Source organism: Glycine soja, chromosome 5 (genome assembly GCF_004193775.1).
Source record: "Glycine soja cultivar W05 chromosome 5, ASM419377v2, whole genome shotgun sequence".
Taxonomy (NCBI): Eukaryota; Viridiplantae; Streptophyta; class Magnoliopsida; order Fabales; family Fabaceae; genus Glycine; species Glycine soja.
The window spans coordinates 29,795,224-29,817,489 of NC_041006.1; the positions used below are offsets into that span (position 1 = coordinate 29,795,224).

The following is a 22,266-nucleotide window of genomic DNA, read 5'->3' on the forward strand; positions in this document are numbered from 1 at the left end:
CTATTATACATTATTTAAATTCATTTGTTCAGTTTAACTTACTCATTCAAGTAGGCTCCTAGGTACACATCCCTCTTTGAATTCTGCATCCAGTTCTTAATATAACTTTTTGATTCAAATTGCGATTGCCTAAATCTCTATATGGACTGTGGCTCAAGAAATCCATACACATCAGCATTCCCTACTCGCATACTTGTCTCAGTCATATGCCTATTGTTATTAAAATAAAGTAAATTATGTATGAATTTAAAACAATAAGTTAGGTAATAAACAATAATGTAAAGTGACTTACAGAATCCACAATTGTATAACAGAGATGCTAAAACATTGACCACCGTGTGCTATTTTAGATAGATTTTCATGCTTTATGTACAAGGGGAAGTTGTCATTAAACACCCCAAACACGGTAGCATCCCGCATAACCTGCAACGACTTTAGAAAAAGCTGTGGGATGGTTAATGTCATCAGATATAGGGGATCATCGACATCATGATTTGGCCTATCTGCAAGTTTTATCAGTCCCACAACTCCCTGTTTATCCAACATAGTTAATTAACATAATTTAATGACAGTGAACACTTCAATTGAAAAAAAATATTTAATGATAGTGAAATACCTGTTATGATAAATGCTTAATAAGATGTGTTGGCCAAACAACGAAGGTGTTATGTGCCTGCCTCACTAACTGAACCTCTTGAGTGGGTGTAGGAATGGGAGCATCTGCATCTCTAACTTCCTCAACACCAACCTTGACTTGATCATTGTGAAAAGGGATGTTGTGAACGGTTGTCGACCCCTCATAAAGTCTTCCTAGGGCAACAAGGCGGGAGGATTTTCTTTGACATACAACCCGCATTTCTCTGAGTCACCCGTGTCTAGCTAAAGGACCAACCTCAGGCTCAAGAGACAGTGCGAGTCCCTGTGATTGCATATACGATTGAAATTGGGATTGCATCTGGTTGAAGGACAACATTAGTTGTCGAGTCACTTTTTCAGTGATCGACTCCTCCAGTTGGTCCCTGATTTTTTGCATTAAGTTCTCCAAGTCTTCAGGAACCATGGACGAAGACATGTGGGAGGTCCTTGGAGCCGATCCAAAGTATTGTTTGATCGTGACATCAACTCCAGTAGCACGCACACAACCAGGGTGTTTTGGTTGCCTAATGGCAGCAGTCAGCACACCCTGACGTCTATGGGCGACAAAGAAACCCTGTGAGGCCTGCTCCTCCAAGGAATCCTATAATGAATACATTTATTGGTTTACTTAATCAAACAATAACCATAAATAATTGTAATTGACAATTGAAAGTGACTAACAATCTTGTTAGCAAAATCCTTTGTTGCCTCAGATGTCATTTGGCCAGTTTTCTTAGTGCGGGTCATCTTTCACTTCGCGTGTCGTCTGATGGGAGATGGAGGATCAATGACGGTGTTAGTATTTCCAGATTTAGCAGCTTCCTCCAGTTGTTTATGTAACACCCTAATATATATCTCTATATATTATTAATAATTATGCTTGATGTTTGATTATATTTGTTGTGTTATTTTTATCTGTAATTATTTTCAAGGAGGTTAATTTAGTTAATAAAGGGGTGTGGGTAGATAAGGATCTAGCTTCTCAAAGAAGCCTCTTGAGAAAGCTTCTCAAAGAAGTCACGAGGAAGCTTCTTGAGGAAGCCTCTTAATGAAGCTTCTCAAGGAAGCCACATGAAGCTGTCTTGGTAAAAACGCTGCTCAGCCTTCGTTAACCGTTGGATCGTCTCGAAATTTGGTCTGCAGCTTCACAAGAAACTTTTCCACAATCTGACCGTTGGAATCTTTGAGAAGATGTCTGGCGTATGCGCGAAGATTCCGCTCCCGAGAGCATTTCTTATTTGAGCGTTTCAGCCTTTACTTTCGTGTAGCTTAGGAAAAACGCCATTTCTTCTCCTTTCTTTCTTCCAAAGCCATTTCTAACGTCCCAAGAACTTTCTCCATCACCCACAACCACCATTAGCCACCACAAATCGCTGTTGTTTTCCGTTGAAACCCCACACCGAGAGGAACCCTTCAACCGAAGCGGAATCTTCCAACTTGCCTTGCAGTTTCGGTAGAGAACGAAACCTTAATCTGACCTTTCATTTTCCTTCAAGGTAACCATGGTTCTACGCTTGTTTCTTGTTAGTTTTAGCTTTTCTTTGCATCTTTTCTGACTTTGGAACCACCATTGCATGTTTTGCGCTTCCTTTATAAAACCCGAAATGCTTTCAGCTCTTTCATGTAGTGACGTGGGTGTTTGACCCAGAGCATTGTTGTTAGTTTTGTTTCTGAAAATCCATATTAAGTCTCCTTCGTTTTGGCATGGTAGAGGCTTGCATGGAACCAACGATCAAGGACGAAGAAGAAATCTTCAAGTGACGCGACGAGGAACCGACGGGGTAGCTCACGATAGGTGAGGGGAGTTTATTATAAAATTTACCGTTTTAACACCATAGTTAGGGTAAAGGAATCTAGCTATGAGGATACCTGTCTGTCCCTGTTGCATACTGATTTTTCTTCAAGAAAAAAATTTTATGTTTTTAACTAATGGGATGCGATAAAATTGTTATTGATATGCATGCTGGTTTTTCAGGAGAACCTATGTTTTGACGAATGGGATGCGATATATATATATATATATACATATATGTACTGTGATGAATGATATTGTTGTGTTTGTTTGATTTGTGTTGTTTGAAGACCTGTGAGTGTGAATCTCTTAGGCATGAAAGAAATATATATATATATATATATATATATATATATATATATATATATATATATATATATATATATATATATATACATATATCTCTGTGTGTGTGTGTGCGAAATGTGATTTGTTGTTGATGTCGCTATTGAGGATTTTAATTGATATGTGATGACAATGATAATTATGATGATATTCATTTGAGATGACGTTGTTAATAAAGACCATGTCAACATGAATTGTTATTATTGATGAATATGTGAATATGAAATGAGGTTGCTGTTGTTGTTGATAACGTCATTGAGACGAGATGATATTTATGTTGAGAATGACATGGAAATGGAACGTTGATTGATGTTAGAAATGCATTGGCATGTGCATGTTGTGTATGTTCGTGGAGGGCACTATGCACTGACCTTCCAGGGTCTTTGGCACTAGTTTTTGGCCACGTTCATATGTTGGATGTTGTGTATGTTCTTGGAGGGCACTGTGCACTGACCTTCCAGGGTCTTTGGCACTAGCTTTTGGCCACGATCATACGTCGTATGGAGTGTATGTCATGGGGGGTAGAGTGCATTGACCTTGTCAGATGGCCCAGACGTGGGTAACTAGCGTGATTAGAGAATCTAAGTAGTTCTGAGGGGATGCTTAGGCGCTTTAATCGGTTCATGGTCTTTAGCACTTACTTTTGGCTGTGATCATAGCTCATACGACACAGGAAATAGAGTAACTGTGGCCTAGTGTACTTTGTACTAGGGGGCTTGTCACCTGGTAGGGAACACCTTTGGGCTCCTAGGCTGATCACCTATGGGAGGGGGGCTGTTACGTGCACACCCGGGTGGTCTCGACAAACTCAGCACAGTTCCTTAAGTGAGAGTGCCGTGTGGACACGCTTAGGCTATTTCCTGAGATTTGGTTGTTGTTGGTACGTACCACATTGCATCTAAGTGGTTGAGTCAGGTGCATGCATCATTTTGTGCAGTCTTGATTGGGTCCATGGATGAATGATGAGTAATTGTTGGATGTGGATGATGAATATTTGTTGGAATATGAGTGTTGAATAATGAATGTTGTGTGTGCTCATCATGTTTGCCTATGTTCCTTGCTAATTGTGGTTATTTGGAATTGGTATTGGTTCTTTTTATAATGAACTCACCCTTGCAATTTTGTATCGTGTGGTTGATACATGTTATGATCGCGAACATTGTTCGTGGGAGCAGAATGACAGTGGCAGGGTGCAGGGAGTAAGATTTTGGTGAGGAGCCGCCGAGTCGACGTGATGACGTTGGCGTTATTTTGGGAGAGAGTTGTGTTTTATAATTTTTGTAATTAACTCCTCCGTAGTTGGTTTTTAAGTTTTATTTTGTTGAGTTAAAGATGTAAAACTGGGATTTTAATTATATCTATGAACAAATTTAATTTTCGTTTATGTGTATGACATGTACCGAGTTACTGTTTCTATATAATTATTTATATTCACTTAAGTAATGGCGTGTTGTTGGATGAATGTATGTTGGGACAAAAAAAAATTACTTCTATTTTCATAAGTAAATTAAGGGAGTTCTTTTTATAAAAATTATAATTAGTGCACATTAGAGTGTTGATATCGTAGCGACGAGGCGGGTCGTTACAGTTTCTTTTTCTTCTCCTGCATCAACTTGTTTTTCTAGAAATTCATAACCCCCGCGAGAAAACACGTGTAACGATCCGCCTCGTCGCTACGATATTAACACTCTAACATACGATAATTTCAATTTTTATAAAAAGAACTCCCTTAATTTTGCTTATGAAAACAGAAGTAATTTCGTCCTATATACATTCATCCAACAACACACCATTACTTAAGTGAATATACATAATTATATAGAAACAGTAACTCGATACACATCGTACACATAAACGAAAATTAAATCTATTCATAGGTATAATTAAAATCTCAGTTTTACATCTTTAACTCAACAAAATAAAACTTAAAAACCAACTACGGAGGAGTTGATTACAAAACACAATTCTCTCCCAAAATAACACCAACGTCATCACGTCGACTCGGCGGCTCCTCACCAGAATCTTACTTCTTGCACCCTACTACTGTCATTCTGCTCCCACGAACAATGTTTGTGATCATCACAGGTATCAACCATACGATACAAAATTGCAAGGGTGAGTTTATTATGAAAAGAACCAATACCAATTCCAAATAACCACAATTAGCAAGGAACATAGGCAAACATGATGAGCACACACTACATTCATTATTCAACACTCATATCCAACAAATATTCATCATCCAAATCCAACAATTACTCATCATTCATCCATGGACCCAATCAAGACTGCACATAATGATGCATGCACCTGACTCAACCACTTAGATACAATGTGGTACGTTCTAACAACAACCAAATCTTAGGAAATAGCCTAAGCGTGTCCACACGACACTCTCACTTAGGGAACTGTGCTGAGATTGTCGAGACCACCCGGGTGTGAACGTAACAACCCTCTTCCCATAGGTGATCAGTCTGGGAGCCCAAAGGTGTTCCCTACCACGTGACAAGCCCCCTAGTACAAAGTACACTTGGCCATAGTTACTTTATTTCCTGTGTCGTATGAGCTATGATCACGGCCAAAAGTAAGTGCCAAAGACCATGCACCAATTAAAGCGCCTAAGCATCCCCTCAGAAATGCTTAGGTTCTTTAACCACGCTAGTTACCCACGTCTAGGCCATCCAACAAGGTCAGTGCACTCTACCCCCCATGACATACACTCCATACGACGTATGATCGTGGCCAAAAGCTAGTGCCAAAGACCCTGGAAAGTCAGTGCACAGTGCCCTACACAAACATACACAACATCCAACGTATGAACATGGCCAAAAGTTAGTGCCAATGCATTTCCAACATCAATCAACATTCCATTTCCATATCATTCACAACATAAATATCATCTCATCTCAATGACGTTATCAACAACAACAGCAACCTCATTTCATATTCACATATTCATCAATAATAGCAATTCATGTTGACATGGCCTTTATTAACAACGTCATCTCAAATCAATATCATCATAATTATCATTATCATCACTTATCAATTAAAATCCTTAATAGTGACATCAACAACAAATTGCATTTCGCACACATATATATATTTCTTTCATGCTTGAGATTCACACTCACAGGTCTTCAAACAACACAAATCAAACAAAAAAAAAACAATATCATTCATCACAATACACACACACACACACACACACACACACACACACACACACACACACACACACACACACATATATATATATCACATCCCATTTGTCAAAAACATAGGTTCTCATGAAAAAAAACCAGCATGCATATCAATAACAATTTTATCGCATCCCATTAGTTAAAACGTAATTTTCTTTGAAGAAAAATCAGCATGCAACAGGGATAGACAGATATCCTCATAGCTAGGTTCCCTGACCCTAACTATGGTGTTAAAATGGTCAATTTTATAATAAACTCCCCTCACCTATCGTGAGCTACCCGCAATTTCCTCGTCACGCCACTTGGAGATGTCTTTTTCTTTTCCGCTCGTCGGTTCCATGCAATCCTCTACCATACCAAAACGAAGGAGACTTAATATGGATTTCAGAAAACAAAGCTAATAACAGTGCTCTGGGTCAAACACCCACATCACTACATGAAAGAGCTGAGAGCATTTCGGGTTTTACAAAGGAACATCATTTGGAAATTCCGACCACGCCAATGTGACCGGGGTTCAGTGTAGGTTACGAAAATAACATGCATTTCATGAAAAGATAACGTTTACAAAGTCTCTTTCTCTAAGGTTTTTCAAAGGAAGCATAAGACATGCAATGGCGGTTCCAAAGTTAGAAAAGATGCAAAGACAAGCTGAAACTAACAAGAAACAGCGTAGAACCATGGTTACCTCGAAGGAAAACGAAAGGTCAAACTAGGGTTTCGTTCTCTACCGAAACCGCGAGCCAAGTTGGAAGATTCCGCTTCAGTCTAAGGGTTCCTCTCAGTGTGGGGTTGCAACGGCAAACAACGGCGGTTTGTGGTGGCTAATGGTGGTTGTGGGTGATGGAGAAAGTGCTTGGGACGTTAGAAATGGTTTTGGATGAAAGAAAGAAGAAGAAATGGTGTTTTTCCTAAGCTACACGAAAGCAAGGGCTGAAAACGCTCAAGTGAGAAATGGTCTCGGACATGGAAATATCACACTCCAGACATCTTCTCGAAGATCCCAACGGTCAGATCATGGACAAGTGTCTTGTAAAGCTGCAGACCAAATTTCGAGAAGATCCAACGGTTAATGAAGGTTGGAAAGCGTTTTTACCGAGGCAGCTCATGTAGCTTCCTCAGGAAGCTTTATTAAGAGGCTTCCTCAAGAAGCTTCCTTGTGGCTTCTTTGAGAAGCTTTCTCAAGGGGCTTCTTTGAGAAGCTAGATCCTTATCTATCCACATCCCTCTATTAACTAAATTAACCTCCTTGAAAATAATTACGGATAAAATAATACAACAAATACAATCAAACATCAAACATAATTATTTATATATAGATATATACATCAGGGTGTTACAACACGTGAGGGACAATGTTTTGTTTCTGAATGGCCTGTGCCTTCTTTCGTACATCCTTTAAAAATTAAACATTATCCAAAGTTATTATTACTTGAAATAATGAGTAAATTTAAAGTTTAAAATAATGAAAATCACAAAGTTACCTCCCACGAAGGGTCTTTGGGGCTCTAACAAAATTGAGTCCACTTCTCCTTGTTAATGTCGTACTTTTCGCAAACAGTGTCATCGACACCGTCCTTGTAGGCTGCAAGTGCCCATTTCAACGTCAAATCAGACTTAAACTGTCTCCACCCCCCCCCCCCCCCGATCTGAAGTATTTTCTTTTCCGTCTTCAAATCAGCTGCTTCAAGGATATCAAATTCATCCTGAAAAATGAAAATTACATTTTATTGTTAGTAAATTACAATTTTATTGTTAATCAACAACATGCAACATTTAAGTAAAATACCTGAATATCCTCCCATATCAAATCCTTCTAGGCAGCATGGACTTGTTTCCAATTCTCGTATGTCACTTCAACCATATTGCGAGCGACAATCCCTAAATATCTTCTTAACTTCTTTCTGTGGTGACCTTCGGCTTTCCTAGTTGCAGGATCCACATGGACCATGGGTCTCTCTGCCCCAACTGATCTAGTAGCCAATGATCTCAATCGGGTCATTTTTCTTGTCCTCTTCATGGTAGAAGGTGAATGCTATGTTGAATCAGTAGGAGGAAGAGGAGGAGGGGAGCTAGGTGGTGTAGCCATTTTCCTGTTAAGAAAAAACTAATTTTAAAAATGATCATAAAATAGCTTGTTTAGCTAGTTCTGCCATGATGAAAGGGTCATTCTGGTAAGCAAGTTTCTTAAGATCTACCAATGTAAATCCTACATCATCGGTCTACACACTGATATTGTTGTCAACTCACTTACATTTGAAAACACAGACAGTAAATTTGACATAGTTAAGCTCCCAAATTTCTTCAACGAAACCAAAGTAAGGAATGGAAGCTACATGGAGATTGTCATCATGTACACTAGCGAAGTGTTGAGATTCAGCCCTTAGGGTAACCCCACTGTTTTGCATTGTACTTTTCTCATCTTGTGCTTTTGTATAGAAGGAATACTTGTTTATATCGTATCCTTGCAAAGTTATAACATTTCTTTTAGGCCTATCTGCTAGCTTTCTTAACGTTACAGAAGCATTATCGTCACCAAAGATTGTATCTTTGAACAAATTTAGGAAAGTTTTGTTATGCTCTTTCAACACCCTATTCTTTGACATTTTTGGATTACTTTCCTTCACTAAACCTTCATGGCAAAGTATGTATGGCAAAACTTCGTTATTGTTATTCAATACATACAAATGAGCTAGTTGCAAATCTTCTACACTTGGAGTGATAACATGCAGTCCTCTTAAACCCTTACCTCTCACTTTTTCGTTATGCCGAGACTCGGGAAGCCCAACAGGTTTTGCCTTTTCAATGTACTCTTAAATAAATTCAATAGTTTCTTCTGCAATGTACCTTTCCACAATAGATGCTTCTAGACAGTGTAGATTCTTTGTATACCCTTTTAAGATCTTCATGTATCGCTCAATCGGGTACATCCACCGCAAATAAACAAGACCACAACATTTGATTTCTCTGATCAAATGAACAATTAAGTGAACCATGATGTCGAAGAAAGCAGGAGGAAAATACATCTCTAACTGACACAATATAATGACAGCCTCGTTTTTTAGCTCATCTAACTTGAAAGGATCAAGGACTTTACTACATATGGCATTGAAGAATAAGCACAACCGAGTTATGGCAAGCCGGACTTTGTTAGGCAAAATGTCTTATATGGCCACGGCTAACAATTGTTGCATCAAGACGTGGCAATTGGGAGACTTTAAGCTTACCAACTTAAGATCTTTCAATTGCATAAGGCTCTTAATATTTGAAGAGTATCCTTGTGGAACTTTGACACAACACAGACACTAACAAAAACTCATATTCTCCTTTTTGGACAAAGTATGTCAAGCTGGAGGCAAGTATAATTTTTTACCATCAAACCTTGGATGTAATTAGGCTCGTATACCCATCTCAGCTAGATCTTGACGAGTATTCAAACCATCTTTCATCTTGCCTTGAATGTTAAGGAGCGTCTCAATGACACTATCACATACATTTTTTCTCTACATGCATAACATCAATACAATGCATAACATCTAGATCGGACCAATACGGAAGATCAAACAAAATCGACCTTTTCTTCCATATGCAAGTGTTACTTTTTTCCTTCTTTTGGGTCTTTCCAAATATAGTATTCAAGTGTTGAACTTGCTGAAAGGCCTGGTGACCAATTAACGGTATTGGTGGACTTTTATGCTCTTGACTTCCATTAAATGCTTTTTTCAATCACCGGTAAGGGTGATAAGGTTTCAGAAAATGTCGATGCCTAGTGTATTCTATTTTTCTACCATGTTTCAGTTGTATGTAGCTTGTGTCTTCTTCACAAATGGGGCATGCATGATGACCCTTAACATTGTACCCGCTCAAATTCTCATATGTTGGAAAGTCATTAATGGTAAAAAAGCATTGCACGCAAATCAAAAGTCTCATTTTGAAACCCATCAAACACTGAAACTCCCTTGTCCCACAACATTGTGAAGTCTTCAATCAACAGACTGAGATAAACATCGATGTCATTTTAGGGCTGTCTTGGGCCCGATATCATCATAGACAACATCATGTATTTTCGCTTCATACACAACCAAGGAGGCAAGTTGTAAATTACTAGCAAAACTGGTCACGAACTGTGTTGAGTACTTAAATTGCAATATGGATTCATTCCATCAGTGACAAGTTGAAGCATAAGATTTCTTGCCTCTTTGCCGAAATCCAGATACAAACGATCAATCTTCTTCCACTAGGAGGAATCAACCGGATGACGGAGCATTCCATCGCAGTTTCTCCCATTTGCATGTTGTGTAAGGTCTTTAGCGTTGTCTCCATTAGCAAACAGACGCTTAAACCTTAGAATGATTGGAAGATACCACAACACCTTCGCTGGGGGCCCATCTTTGAATTTTCGTCACTACCACACTCGTCATCATCCTTCACTTTGTATCGTGATCCATAAACCTAGGGCATTTGTGCATTTCTTCAAACTCATGTCTGTACAGTATGCAATCATTAGGGTAAGCATGAATCTTCTGATACTCTATACCTGTCAAATACAATATCTTCTTGGCCTGAAAATAACTTTTTTGCAATGTATTTTCCTCTGGAAGTATATCGTGCACTACTTGAAGCAGTGAACTAAAGCTTTTGTCACTCCACCCATATTTAACCTTCACATTAACCAGTCTTAACACCGCTGACAACAGTGTCAAGGAATTGTTACACCCCGGATACAAAGACTTCTTTGAATCAATTTGCAATGTATCATACATAGAGGCATATGCTTGCTAAAAAGACTCTTGTCCAAAATCATGAATCATATCCTCTAAGCGATCTCCCATTTCTACATCAAACGGTTCAGATTGGGACCTGTCACAACCTACCCTTTGGCGGGAGGCCGACGCAAGGCTCACGGGTACGTCTTCCAAGGAAGGGTAGGTTGCGACAATTGGCGACTCCACTGGGGACAGTTTTTAGAGAGTTGGGCCATTTTAATCTGTGTGCATTCTTTATCATGACTCACTCTTTTGTTGGTTTCCCTTGCCTTCTTTTATGTTCTTGTATGCATATAACTCCTTTGATGCTTTTGTATTTTGTGTAGTTGTTTATTTAATATATGCATTGATAAATATTTGTTCATTTGATGAACGCATGACACCTAAACTTTTATGCACACACTGTGAGTTGTTAAGGGCCCTATACCCAGATCAATGGGAACATAGGAAGTGGAGGTGAATCTGTGGTCATGCTAAGTCTCCGACTTGCTTGATGACAGTGAAACCTCATCTAGAGTTTTTCTCTTTGATGATACGTTGTTGTTGGTAGTCCTTACCGCCACAATGTTTGATATCAAAGAGGATGATATCTCTAGAAACCTTTGCAATCTAGATGCTACCACCTTGGGAATTATCACTAAATAGCGAGCTTTTAGTTCCCCCCATTAGGTTCCTGAAATAGTAGTATGAAGCAAACACGCTACGTGTTGTTTCCTTGATATTGCCATGCATATCTCTGTATTGTCATGTTTGTGTGCGTCTCTCCTATGGTTATGTCGTTTCGGCATTATTTGATGGTGTTACCATGCTTGTTCGTCTAGTATGTTTCTTGTCATGCTTGTCCGTCTAGTATGTTTCTGTTTCACGCTATCAACCACGTGCTCTCATGCATGTATATATGTATTGCATCGTCACTCATGCATTGTATTTGTCTCGTCATTTTGTCATGGGAAGTCGGAAGGTCCGCATCACCTTCTTAAATGCATGCATGGGGCACCATGGTAATGACTATAAATGAACCATGATGCTCAATGCCTTGTGGGTAAGAAGAGGTAATCTTCCGGGCTCTCGTGTCTGTAAAATGCATTTGTGTCATGCATAACATAAGCATTCCTTCATGCATTCATCATATTTCCTCCGTGATAGGGTGTCGAAGTATTGATCAAATAGAATTTTTCATTCTAGCAAAACATGGGATCAAATCAAGCACCCTTGTTTAAGAAAAGGTTCTATCACGTCAAAATTAAAAGCCCAGAGGTTGCCAGTTTGCAATAATTGGGGTAATTGATGGATCAACTCCAACGTCAAGCTTTACGCAAGACATATGGAAAGATCTAGGATCTGGCTATGATAGAAGTCTCTGTTGAAGCCATGGCGTCCCTCACTAAGATGCTTCACGTTTGGGGACTTTCAGTTAGTACCGATTGTAGAAGAGTTTGAAGAGATCTTGGGATGTCTGCTAGGAGGAAGAAAGCTATATCTTTTTTGTGGGTTCTATCCCTCCATGGCGAGAATAGCCAAGGTATTCGAAATATCGGCGCAAGAATTGGACCGAGTAAAACAAAATAGAAATGGGGTGGTCGGAATACCGAGGAAGCACTTGGAGGAGAAAGCGAAGGCTTTGGCGGATCAAGGTGAATGGGTTTCATTTGTTGATGTCTTGGCGCTATTGGTATTTGGAGTCATCCTTTTTCCAAATGTGGATGGGCTAGTGGATTTAGCAGCGATCAACGCCTTCCTTGCTTATCACCATAGCAAAGAAAGCCCGACCATTGCTATTTTGGCCGATGCCTATGACATACTTGAACGAAGATGTGAGAAGAGTGGCACAATGATTGTCTGTTGCACACCCGCTCTTTATGTATGGTTGGTCTCGCACCTCTTTCGTCATGAAAGTAGACCTGTCTATGCCCTGCAAGGTCACCGCATGTGCGCTGAGAAAGGAAAGGCAAATTGGGAGCAACTCTTGGCTAGTATGGTAGGGGCATCCATTAATTGGTTCCCCCGATGGAAGAAAGGAAGAGTTGGGGTTTTGTCCTCATGTGAGGGGTTCTCGAACATCCCCTTGATGGGAATGAGGGGTTGTATCAATTATAATTCCGTCCTTGTCATAAGACAACTTGGCTACCCCATGAGAGGGGTGCCATCGGAAAAAAGTATCACGCCCTTCATCGCACGGGGTTTCAGTTACCCCAATGCAATGATATTTCAAAGGGTCCGAAAGGCATGGAGTGCGGTGCAAAGAAAGGATAAGGAGCTTAGGGGAAACAACAATGGGATCGTTGGCGGCTATTACAAGTGGCTGAAGGCTTGGACGCAAGAGTTAGATTGGCTTCCAAAGGTAAAGGTTTCAAGTGAGGAAGAGGCTGAAACCCCTGAGGAGAGCAAAAAGGTGCAAGCCTTAAAGGCCAACTTGAAAGGGCGCAAACGGTCAAGGAAAAATTCAAGACGACGACAATCAAAGTCCAAAAAGAGTGCAACGAGCTGAGAGACGTCAATATGGCCATAGCCGAAGCATTGGAACGGGAAACAAAGAGGGCCCGAAAGGAAGAATGGGGCCGAAACAAGTTCCGAGGGGCTTGTAGAAGCAAGCTTCATGATGATGAATCAAGTTGATTCAAGTAGTTTTGATGATGAAAAAGATGATGACAAAAAGCCCAAAGAATGATTTCAAGATTAAGACAACAAGTTCAAGATCGAGATAAATTTCAAGTTTCATGAGAAGAAATCAAGAAGATTCAAGAATCAAGAGAAGTTTGATTTCAAGATTCAAGAGAAGATGAATTCAAGATTCAAGAGAAGAAATCAAGAAGACTTCACAAGGGAAGTATTGAAAAGATTTTTCAAAAAACAAACTTAGCACGTTTTTGTTTTTCAAAAGAGTTTTCTCAAAATTTTTTAAGTTACTAGAGTTTTTATTCTCTGGTAATTGATTACCAGTTTCCTGTAATCGATTACCAGTGGCAAAGTTTGATTTCAAAAGCTTTTAACTGAATTTGCAACATTCCAATTGTTTTTTAAATGGTGTAATCGATTACAATATATTGGTAATCGATTATCAGTGTATCTGAATGTTGAAATTCAAATTCAATTGTGAAGAGTCACATCTTTTCATAAAATGCTTTGTGTAATCGATTACATGGTTTTGGTAATCGATTACCAGTGATAAGTTTTGAATAAAAATCAAGAGATGTAACTCTTCCAATGGTTTTCAGGTTTTTCTCAAGGTTATAACTCTTCCAATGGTTTTTCTTGACCAGACATGAAGAGTCTATAAAAGCAAGACCTTGACTTGCATTTCAATAACTTTTCATATATACTTTTACAACCTTTGAATCTCTTTGAACATCTTTTTGAACTTCTTCTTCTTCTTCTTCCTTTGCCAAAAGCTTTCTGAGTTTTCTGGTTTCCAAACCTTGTTCTTTCATAGAAAACAAAAGTGTGCTATATCTTTTCATTCTCTTCTCCTTTTGCCAAAAAGAATTCGACAAGGACTAACCGCCTGAATTCTTTTGTGTCTCTCTTCTCCTTTTTCAAAGAATTCAAAATGACACAGTCTGAGAATTCTTTTGATTCTTCCCTTTCCCTTAAACAAAAGATTTCAAAGGACTAACCGCCTGAGATATCTTTTGTTTCCCCTTCACAAAGTTTCAAAGGACTAACCGCCTGAGAACTTTGTCTTAACACATTGGAGGGTACATCCTTTGTGGTACAAGTAGAGGGTACATCTACTTGGGTTGTTGTAACTGAGAACAAGAGAGGGTACATCTCTTGTGGATCAGTTCAAGTGGAGGGTACATCCACTTGGTTGTTCAAAGAGAACAAGGGAGGGTACAGCCCTTGTGGATCTTTGCTTGTAAAGGCTTTTACAAGGTTGAAAAGAAATCTCAAGGATCGCAGGTCGCTTGGGGACTGGATGTAGGCACGGGTTGTTGCCGAACCAGTATAAATTCTTGTGTTTGTCTTCTTCTTCCCTACACTCTTTAATTTCCGCTATGCACCTTAATTATCGCTTTTACTTTTGGTTAAGTTTCTATTTCTGTTCTATACTTTCTTAACTTTGTAGTAAAAGCCTAATTAAATCTAGTAACATTAAGAAGGATAAGTTTTTTTTTTTAATTAGTAAAGGTTCACTAATAATTAATTCAACCCCCCCTTCTTAATTATTCCGAGGCCACTTGATCCAACAGGGCTTTGTGCGACAGCAACAGTGAGCTCAAGCTTTGAAGGGCCAAGAGAGACCAGTCAAGAGTCGAGGGCATGATATTAGAGGACAAGTTGAAGGCTTGTCAAAGGTCAAAGAGGAGTTTGTCTGAACAATTAAGTAGGACGGAATGAAACATGTGGGCCATCATTGACCAATATAGAGAGAAACTAAATCTAGCTTCAACCCATGAACAAAGGCTAGAGGATGAGTATACAAAGGTATTGGTCCTGCAAGCAGAAAGGGAAGCAAGGGAGAAGGTAATAGATTCATTACACAAAGAAGCAATGATGTGGATGGATAGGTTCACTTTCACCTTGAATGGAAGTTAAGAGCTTCCCAGACTGCTAGCCAAAGCCAAGACAATGGCGGACGTGTACTCGGCTCCCGAGGAAGTTCATGGGCTCCTCAATTATTGTCAGCACCTGATCGATTTGATGACCCACATAATTAGCAACTGTTAAGGCGTTTGTATTTTCGCTTTAATGAACATTTTTGTTCCTTAATAAAAATGAGTTTGGTTCAATCCTATGTCTTTGCTCAAAGTTCTGCGTGAGTCCAATACTTCGACAACTTATCTTTATCATGCATTCATATTTATTTCTTTGTCGCATTACTCACTACATTTTTTGTTCTTTAGCAGTAAACACCATAACTAAACATGCTTTAAGGCACCCCTATCGATCCCATTCCAAAACTAGAGTCATGGGTGACATAGAAGAGGTGCAAGAACAAATGAAGGCCGATATGAAGGCCTTGAAGGAACAAATGACCTCCATGATTGAGGCCATGTTAAGCATGAAGCGAATGATAGAAAGCAACACGACCGCAGCAGCCATCACTAGTGCCGCCGCTGAGGCAGACCCGACCCATCCCTCCGCCATAAACCAAGCAAACCAACCCATCCCGGACGTGTTAGGTCAAGGAAGAGAGGTGTTGGGCAGCACCGGCGGTCCACACGTGGGGCATAATAAGAATGCTTACCCCTATGGTTTACCCCCCCCCCCCCCCCCCAAATATACGCCACCTACCATGCACATGCCTAACGAGAATGCTAATCACGTTGTTCCCGTTACCTTTAAGGGTCAGCAACCCCAGCCTATAGGGGGAGCCCGTGAAGAACCTCGGGAGCATGCTCAAGGTGACTTCGACCTGTACCCCACATTCACCACCAAGGATCGGCATTTAATGCTATGCCTCAACCCAATACCGTAGGAGCTCCTTAACCCCGCCCGCTACAACCGCTGCATTTCTCAGTAGGGGGGCCGCCTCCAGCAGTGGAAGGGAAAGAGAAACTTGATCTCATCGAGGAGAGATTAAGGGATGTTGAAGGGTTTGGTGATTACCCTTCCACTGACATGGCAGAATTGTGTTTGGTACTTGATGCTGTCATTCCCCCAAAATTCAAGGTACCAGATTTTGATAAATACAAGGGGACCACTTGCCCAACAATCACCTGAAGATGTACTGTCGAAAAATGGGGGCATACTCCAGGGACGAGAAATTGTTAATGCATTTCTTCTAAGAAAGTTTGGCCTAAGCGGCGGTCATCTAGTATACCAATTTGGAGGCTTCTCGTATCTGCACATGGAAGGACTTGATTACTGCCTTCATTAGGCAGTACCAATACAATACCGACATGGCTCCCGACATAACCTAGCTGCAAAATATGAGCAAGCGGAAGCATGAGTCCTTTAAGGAGTACGCCCAATGGTGGAAGGACTTGGCAGCACAAGTGGCACCCCCCATGGTAGAAAGAGAGATGATCATTATGATAGTGGATACGCTGTCAGTGTTCTACTACGAAAAGTTGGTGGGATATATGCCTTCTAGCTTCGCAGATTTAGTATTTGCAGGCGAGAGGATCGAAGTAGGCCTGAAAAGAGGGATGTTCGATTATGTTACCCCTTCTGGAACGAGCAATAGGAGATTTAGGGCAAGTGGGGCAAAGAAGAAGGAAGGAGAAGCCCACGTCATGACTTCAGCTCCTACTTGGCCGAAGCCCCAACAAACCCCTCACAACACTTACCAATATGCCCAACATCAACCGAGCTTTTCGGCCAGCATCAGAAACCCCTCCAATCCAGCACCCGTCCAGCAAAGGGCACCCGCTCAACCACAAAGGGCCCCCACTCAAAACTCAGCTTCTACATAACCTCACCCCGCCGACAACTCCAATCCAAGCACAAGTTCCAATTCGGGAAGGAATTTTCAGGTAAAGAAACTTGCGGAATTCGCTCCCATCCCGATGCCGTACGCAGACTTGCTACCATCTTTGATCGCCAACCAAATGGCGGTGGTGACCCCCAGGAAGATTTTCCAGTCTCCGTCCCCTCGATGGGGGTGTCCCGGGGCACTCGATAAAACAATGTGTGGCCTTCAAACATAAGGTCCAAAGTTTGATTGACGCAAGTTGGATGACGTTCCAAGAAGATGGTCCAAACGTAAAGACAAACCTTCTTGCCAATCATGGGGGACCAGCGGTTAATGCGGTGGAGGAGTACGGACCTCAGAGACCGAAGCAAATGAAAGATGCGGTAACCTCTAAGAGGTTTATATTGAAGGCGCTGCACGAGGCGGGCATCATTTGCTTTGATGGGGGGGAGGGGGATACCTGCATAATACACCTGGGGGCAGCGCACGATGTAGAGGGTATACCCCCTGGCAGAGGATTTCCTGTAAGGGATAATGGATCAAGGCCGATTTTAAGTTGGTGGCACAAGCAAGGGGGAGCAACATGTGTGCATGAAATCGACTGACAAAAGCCCGAGCAAGCCCAAACCTTTGGTGATCCACTTCACCAGAGATGCTGCCACCCAAAAGCCCCGAGGCTTCTAGCCTGTCCCAAGTAAGAAGCCTGTCCCTTTCCCTTACAAGAGTGACAAGGCGGTCCTATGGAGGTACGCCCCCCAAAAGCCCGACGGAAGGAAGGACGAGTCCATCATAGATGACCTATCCTTTGCCAAAGTTACTAACATCTATGGCACAAGCGGTATGACCCGTAGTGGGCGAATCTTCACGGCACCTGACCCGTTGGTGCGGTCCAAGGACACGAAGGGAAAGGCGAAGGTGGGAATGAAAGAAAGCGACAAGGCAAGCCCGATTCTGGATGAGGAGATCCCGACTGGGAGATTTGCTAGGGGAGAGGAGGAGGACTTCAGTAGAAAGAACATATCCGCTATAGAAGCCAATGAGTTCCTTCAGATCATCCAGCAAAGCGAGCTCAAGGTAATTAAATAGCTCAATAAAACCCCAACTAGGGTCTCCCTGTTGGAACTACTCATGAACTTGGAGCCTCATCGGGCACTTCTGGTCAAGATCTTGAACGAGGCCCACATAGCCCAAGGCATCTCTATGAAGGGCTTCGGGGGCATCATCAACAATATTACCGCCATCAATTACCTCACCTTCATCGATGAAGAGATACCAGTCAAGGGTCGGGGACATAATAGGGCCTTGCACATGTCCATCAAGTGTTTGGACCACATCGTGGCCAAGGTGCTTGTCGACAACAGCTTGTCACTTAATGTCATGCCCAAGAGTACATTGGACAAACTGTCTTTCAACATATCACACCTGAGGTCGAGCTCCATGGTGGTGCGGGCTTTTGACAACAGCTACCGGGACGTAAGGGGTGAGATTGATCTCCCAATTCAGATTGGACCCCACACATGCCAGATCACTTTTCAAGTGATGGATATCAACCCGACCTATAGCTGCCTTTTAGGCCGGCCTTGGATTCACTCAGTCGGGGTAGTCCCTTCAACGCTTTACCAAAGGTTGAAATTTGTGGTGAAAGGGCAGTTAATCAGAGTCTCAGGGGAGAAAGACATTCTTGTAAGTTGTCTTTCTTCTACGCCATATGTGGAAGCCATGGAGGAGTCCTTAGAGACATCCTTTCAAGCTTTGGAAGTGGTAAGTAACACTTATGTCGAGTCTCCCCCGGTGCAACTGTGCTCATCCGATGTCGCTTTGATGGTAGCCCGTGTAATGTTAAGGCATGGGTATGAGCCCGAAAAGGGTTTGGGTCGGAACGGCGATGGCATGGCGAGCTTGGTAGAGTTCAAAGAGAATCATGGAAGGTTCGGGCTAGGATATAAGCCTACACGCGCCAACGTGAGGAGAAGTGCCCCAAAAAGGAGGGGTAGAAGCATGGGCTAGTCGCAAGGACCGCAAGTGAAAGGGATTCCCTTATGTCACATCAATAAAAGCTTCATCATTGCGAGCTAGATGTGTGAAGGGCGGTTCGCCATGATCCACAATGAAGTCCCTCAAGAGCAATCAAATTGGGTACGGCTGTGTCCCCCAGAGTTCGAGTTAGGGAACTGGCAAATTATCGAGCAACCCGAAATTTCCGTGGCGAACATAATGTAATTTTTTAGTCCAAGCCCTATAGCTGGGCCTAGGCTTTAGGGTTTTCCCCCTGTTTGGGCTTGTCTTTTGCTATCAAATATATATAAATACAATCTTCCTTCATTTGTTCTTGCACTATCATCCATTCTCATTCGTCTGCCTGTTTATTTTTGTTGCGATCAAATGGTACAGATCCGACAATGAGTCCTATGAAGGTACTAATACCGAGGACCCAGACGCCGATTTTGAGCAGCTAGTAAACCAAACTGAGGATGAAGAAGATGAAGATTGGGGGCTTCCCCTAGAGCTAAGAAGGATGGTCGAACAAGAAGAAAGGGAAATGAAGCCACACCAAGAAGAGACGGAAATCGTAAACTTGGGTATTGGCGAGAAAAAGAAAGAGGTCAAGGTTGGCACGGGCATGACTACACATATCCAGGATGAAATGGTAGTTCTGCTACGAGACTACCAAGACATCTTCGCTTGGTCATACCAAGATATGCCAGGTTTAAGTCCCGACATCGTGCAACATCGTTTACCTCTGAATCCCGAGTGTTCCCCAGTCAAGCAAAAGCTGCGAAGGATGAAGCCCGAGATGTCCTTGAAAATAAAGGAAGAGGTGAAAAAGCAATTTGACGCTGGCTTCTTGGTAGTCGCCCGATACCCGAAATAAGTTGCCAACATTGTGCCAGTCCCTAAGAAAGATGGGAAAGTGCGAATGTGCGTGGACTACCGGGATCTAAACTGAGCCAATTCAAAAGATAACTTTCCTTTACCATACATCGATGTCCTTGTAGATAACACAATTAATTTTGCGTTGTTTTCTTTCATGGATGGGTTCTCGGGCTACAACCAAATAAAGATGGCACCGGAGGACATGGAAAAGACGACCTTCGTCACCCTGTAGGGGACATTCTACTACAAAGTGATGTCCTTCGGGCTTAAGAACGTTGGGGCAACCTACCAATGGGCTATGGTAGCATTATTCCATGACATGATGCACAAAGAAATTGAAGTCTATGTCGATGACATGATTGCCAAGTCTAAAACCGAGGAGCAACTCCTCGTCAACTTGCGGAAGTTGTTCGAGAGGCTGCGTAAGTATCTACTAAGATTGAATCCCGCCAAGAGTACTTTTGGGGTCAAGTCGGGAAAATTGCTCAGTTTTATCGTAAGCCAGAAAGGGATAGAGGTGAACCCAGACAAAGTAAGAGCCATCCTTGAAATGCCTGAACCACGCACCGAGAAGAAAGTTAGAGGTTTCTTGGGATGCCTGAATTATATAGCGAGGTTCATATCATAGCTAACCGCTACTTGTGAGCCTCTCTTCAAGCTATTACACAAGAACCAGTCCGTCCAATGGAACGATGACTGCCAAGTGGCGTTCAGAAAGATCAAGTGATGCCTTATGAATCCTCCTGTGTTGGTGCCCCCAGTGCCTGGAAGACCCCTCATTCTATATATGACTATGTTGGATGAGTTGATGGGGTGTATGCTGGGGTAGCACGATGAGTTCGGGAAGAGGGAACGGGTCATCTATTACTTAAGCAAGAAGTTCATGACCTTTGAGATGAACTACTCTTTGCTTGAAAGGACATTCTGTGCCTTGGTGCGGGAAGCCCATCGTCTAAGGCAGTACATGCTGAGCTACACCACTTAGTTGGTATCCAAGATGGACCCAGTCAAGTACATATTTGAAAAGCCTGCTCTCACTGGATGGATCGCTCGGTGGCAGGTTCTGCTGTCAGAATTCGACATTGTTTATGTCACTCCAAAGGCGATAAAGGGAAGCGCCTTGGCAGATTACCTAGCTCAGCAACCCATCAATGACTACCAACCAATGCACCCAGAATTCCCAAACGAGGACATCATGACCTTGTTCGAGGAGGAGGTGGAGGATGAAGATAGGGACAAATGGATAGTGTGGTTTGACGACGTGTCCAACGCACTAGGCCATAGAGTAAGGGCGGTTTTGCTTACCCCCGATGATCAATACATACCCTTCACAGCTAGGTTGGGCTTTGACTGCACGAACAACATGGTCGAGTACAAGGCGTGTGCCCTTGGGATCGAAGCAGCAATCGACTTCAAGGTCAACTTGCTCAAAGTATATAGAGACTCAGCCTTGGTGATTCATCAGTTGAGAGGAGAATGGGAGACTAGGGATCATAAGTTGATACCCTACCAGGCCTACATCAAAAGCTAATAGAGTTCTTCAATGACATATCCTTCCACCACATTCCTAGAGAGGAAAATCAAATGGTCGATGCGCTTGCCACTCTAGCATCCATGTTTCAGCTGACCCCGCATGGGGACTTGTTGTACATCAAATTTAGATGTCACCGCAGGTCTGTGCATTGCTGCTTGATAGAAGAGCAACAAGATGGTAAACCTTGGTACTTTGATATCAAGCGATACATCAAAGATGAGGAGTACCCACAGGAGGCTTCCGACAACGACAAGAGGACATTACGAAGGTTAGCAGCCGGCTTCTTCCTGAGTGGAAGCATTCTGTACAAGAGGAACCATGACATGGTTTTGCTCCGATGTGTGGATGCTAGGGAGGCTGAGCAGATGCTAGTGGAAGTTCACGAGGGGTCCTTTGGAGCACATGCCAATGGACATGCCATGGCCCGGATTCTGAGGGCAGGGTATTACTGGCTCACCATGGAAAATGATTGTTGTATCCATGTAAGAAAATTCCACAAGTGCCAAGCATTCGCGGATAATGCCAGTGCTTCACCCGTGACTTTGAATGTCTTGGCAGCGCTTTGGCCATTCTCCATGTGGGGAATAGACGTGATTGGAGCTATTGAGCCTAAGGCTTCGAACGGACATCGCTTCATTTTGGTTGCAATCGACTACTCCACCAAATGGGTTAAAGCTGCTTCATACGCCAATGTGACAAGGAGTGTGGTGGTCAGGTTCATCAAGAAAGAGATAATTTGTCGTATGGGTTGCCCAGGAAGA

The 22,266-nt window shown here is 42.1% G+C and overlaps 1 protein-coding gene across 1 annotated transcript; it reads left to right on the forward strand.

Annotated features, from left to right (window-relative positions):
* The first annotated feature begins 12,243 nt into the window (after positions 1 to 12,243).
* On the forward strand, positions 12,244 to 13,227 carry LOC114411273. Its single transcript, XM_028375004.1, has one exon. The coding sequence runs from the start codon at positions 12,244 to 12,246 to the stop codon at positions 13,225 to 13,227; it is 984 nt and encodes a 327-aa protein (XP_028230805.1).
* Positions 13,228 to 22,266: the final 9,039 nt, after the last annotated feature.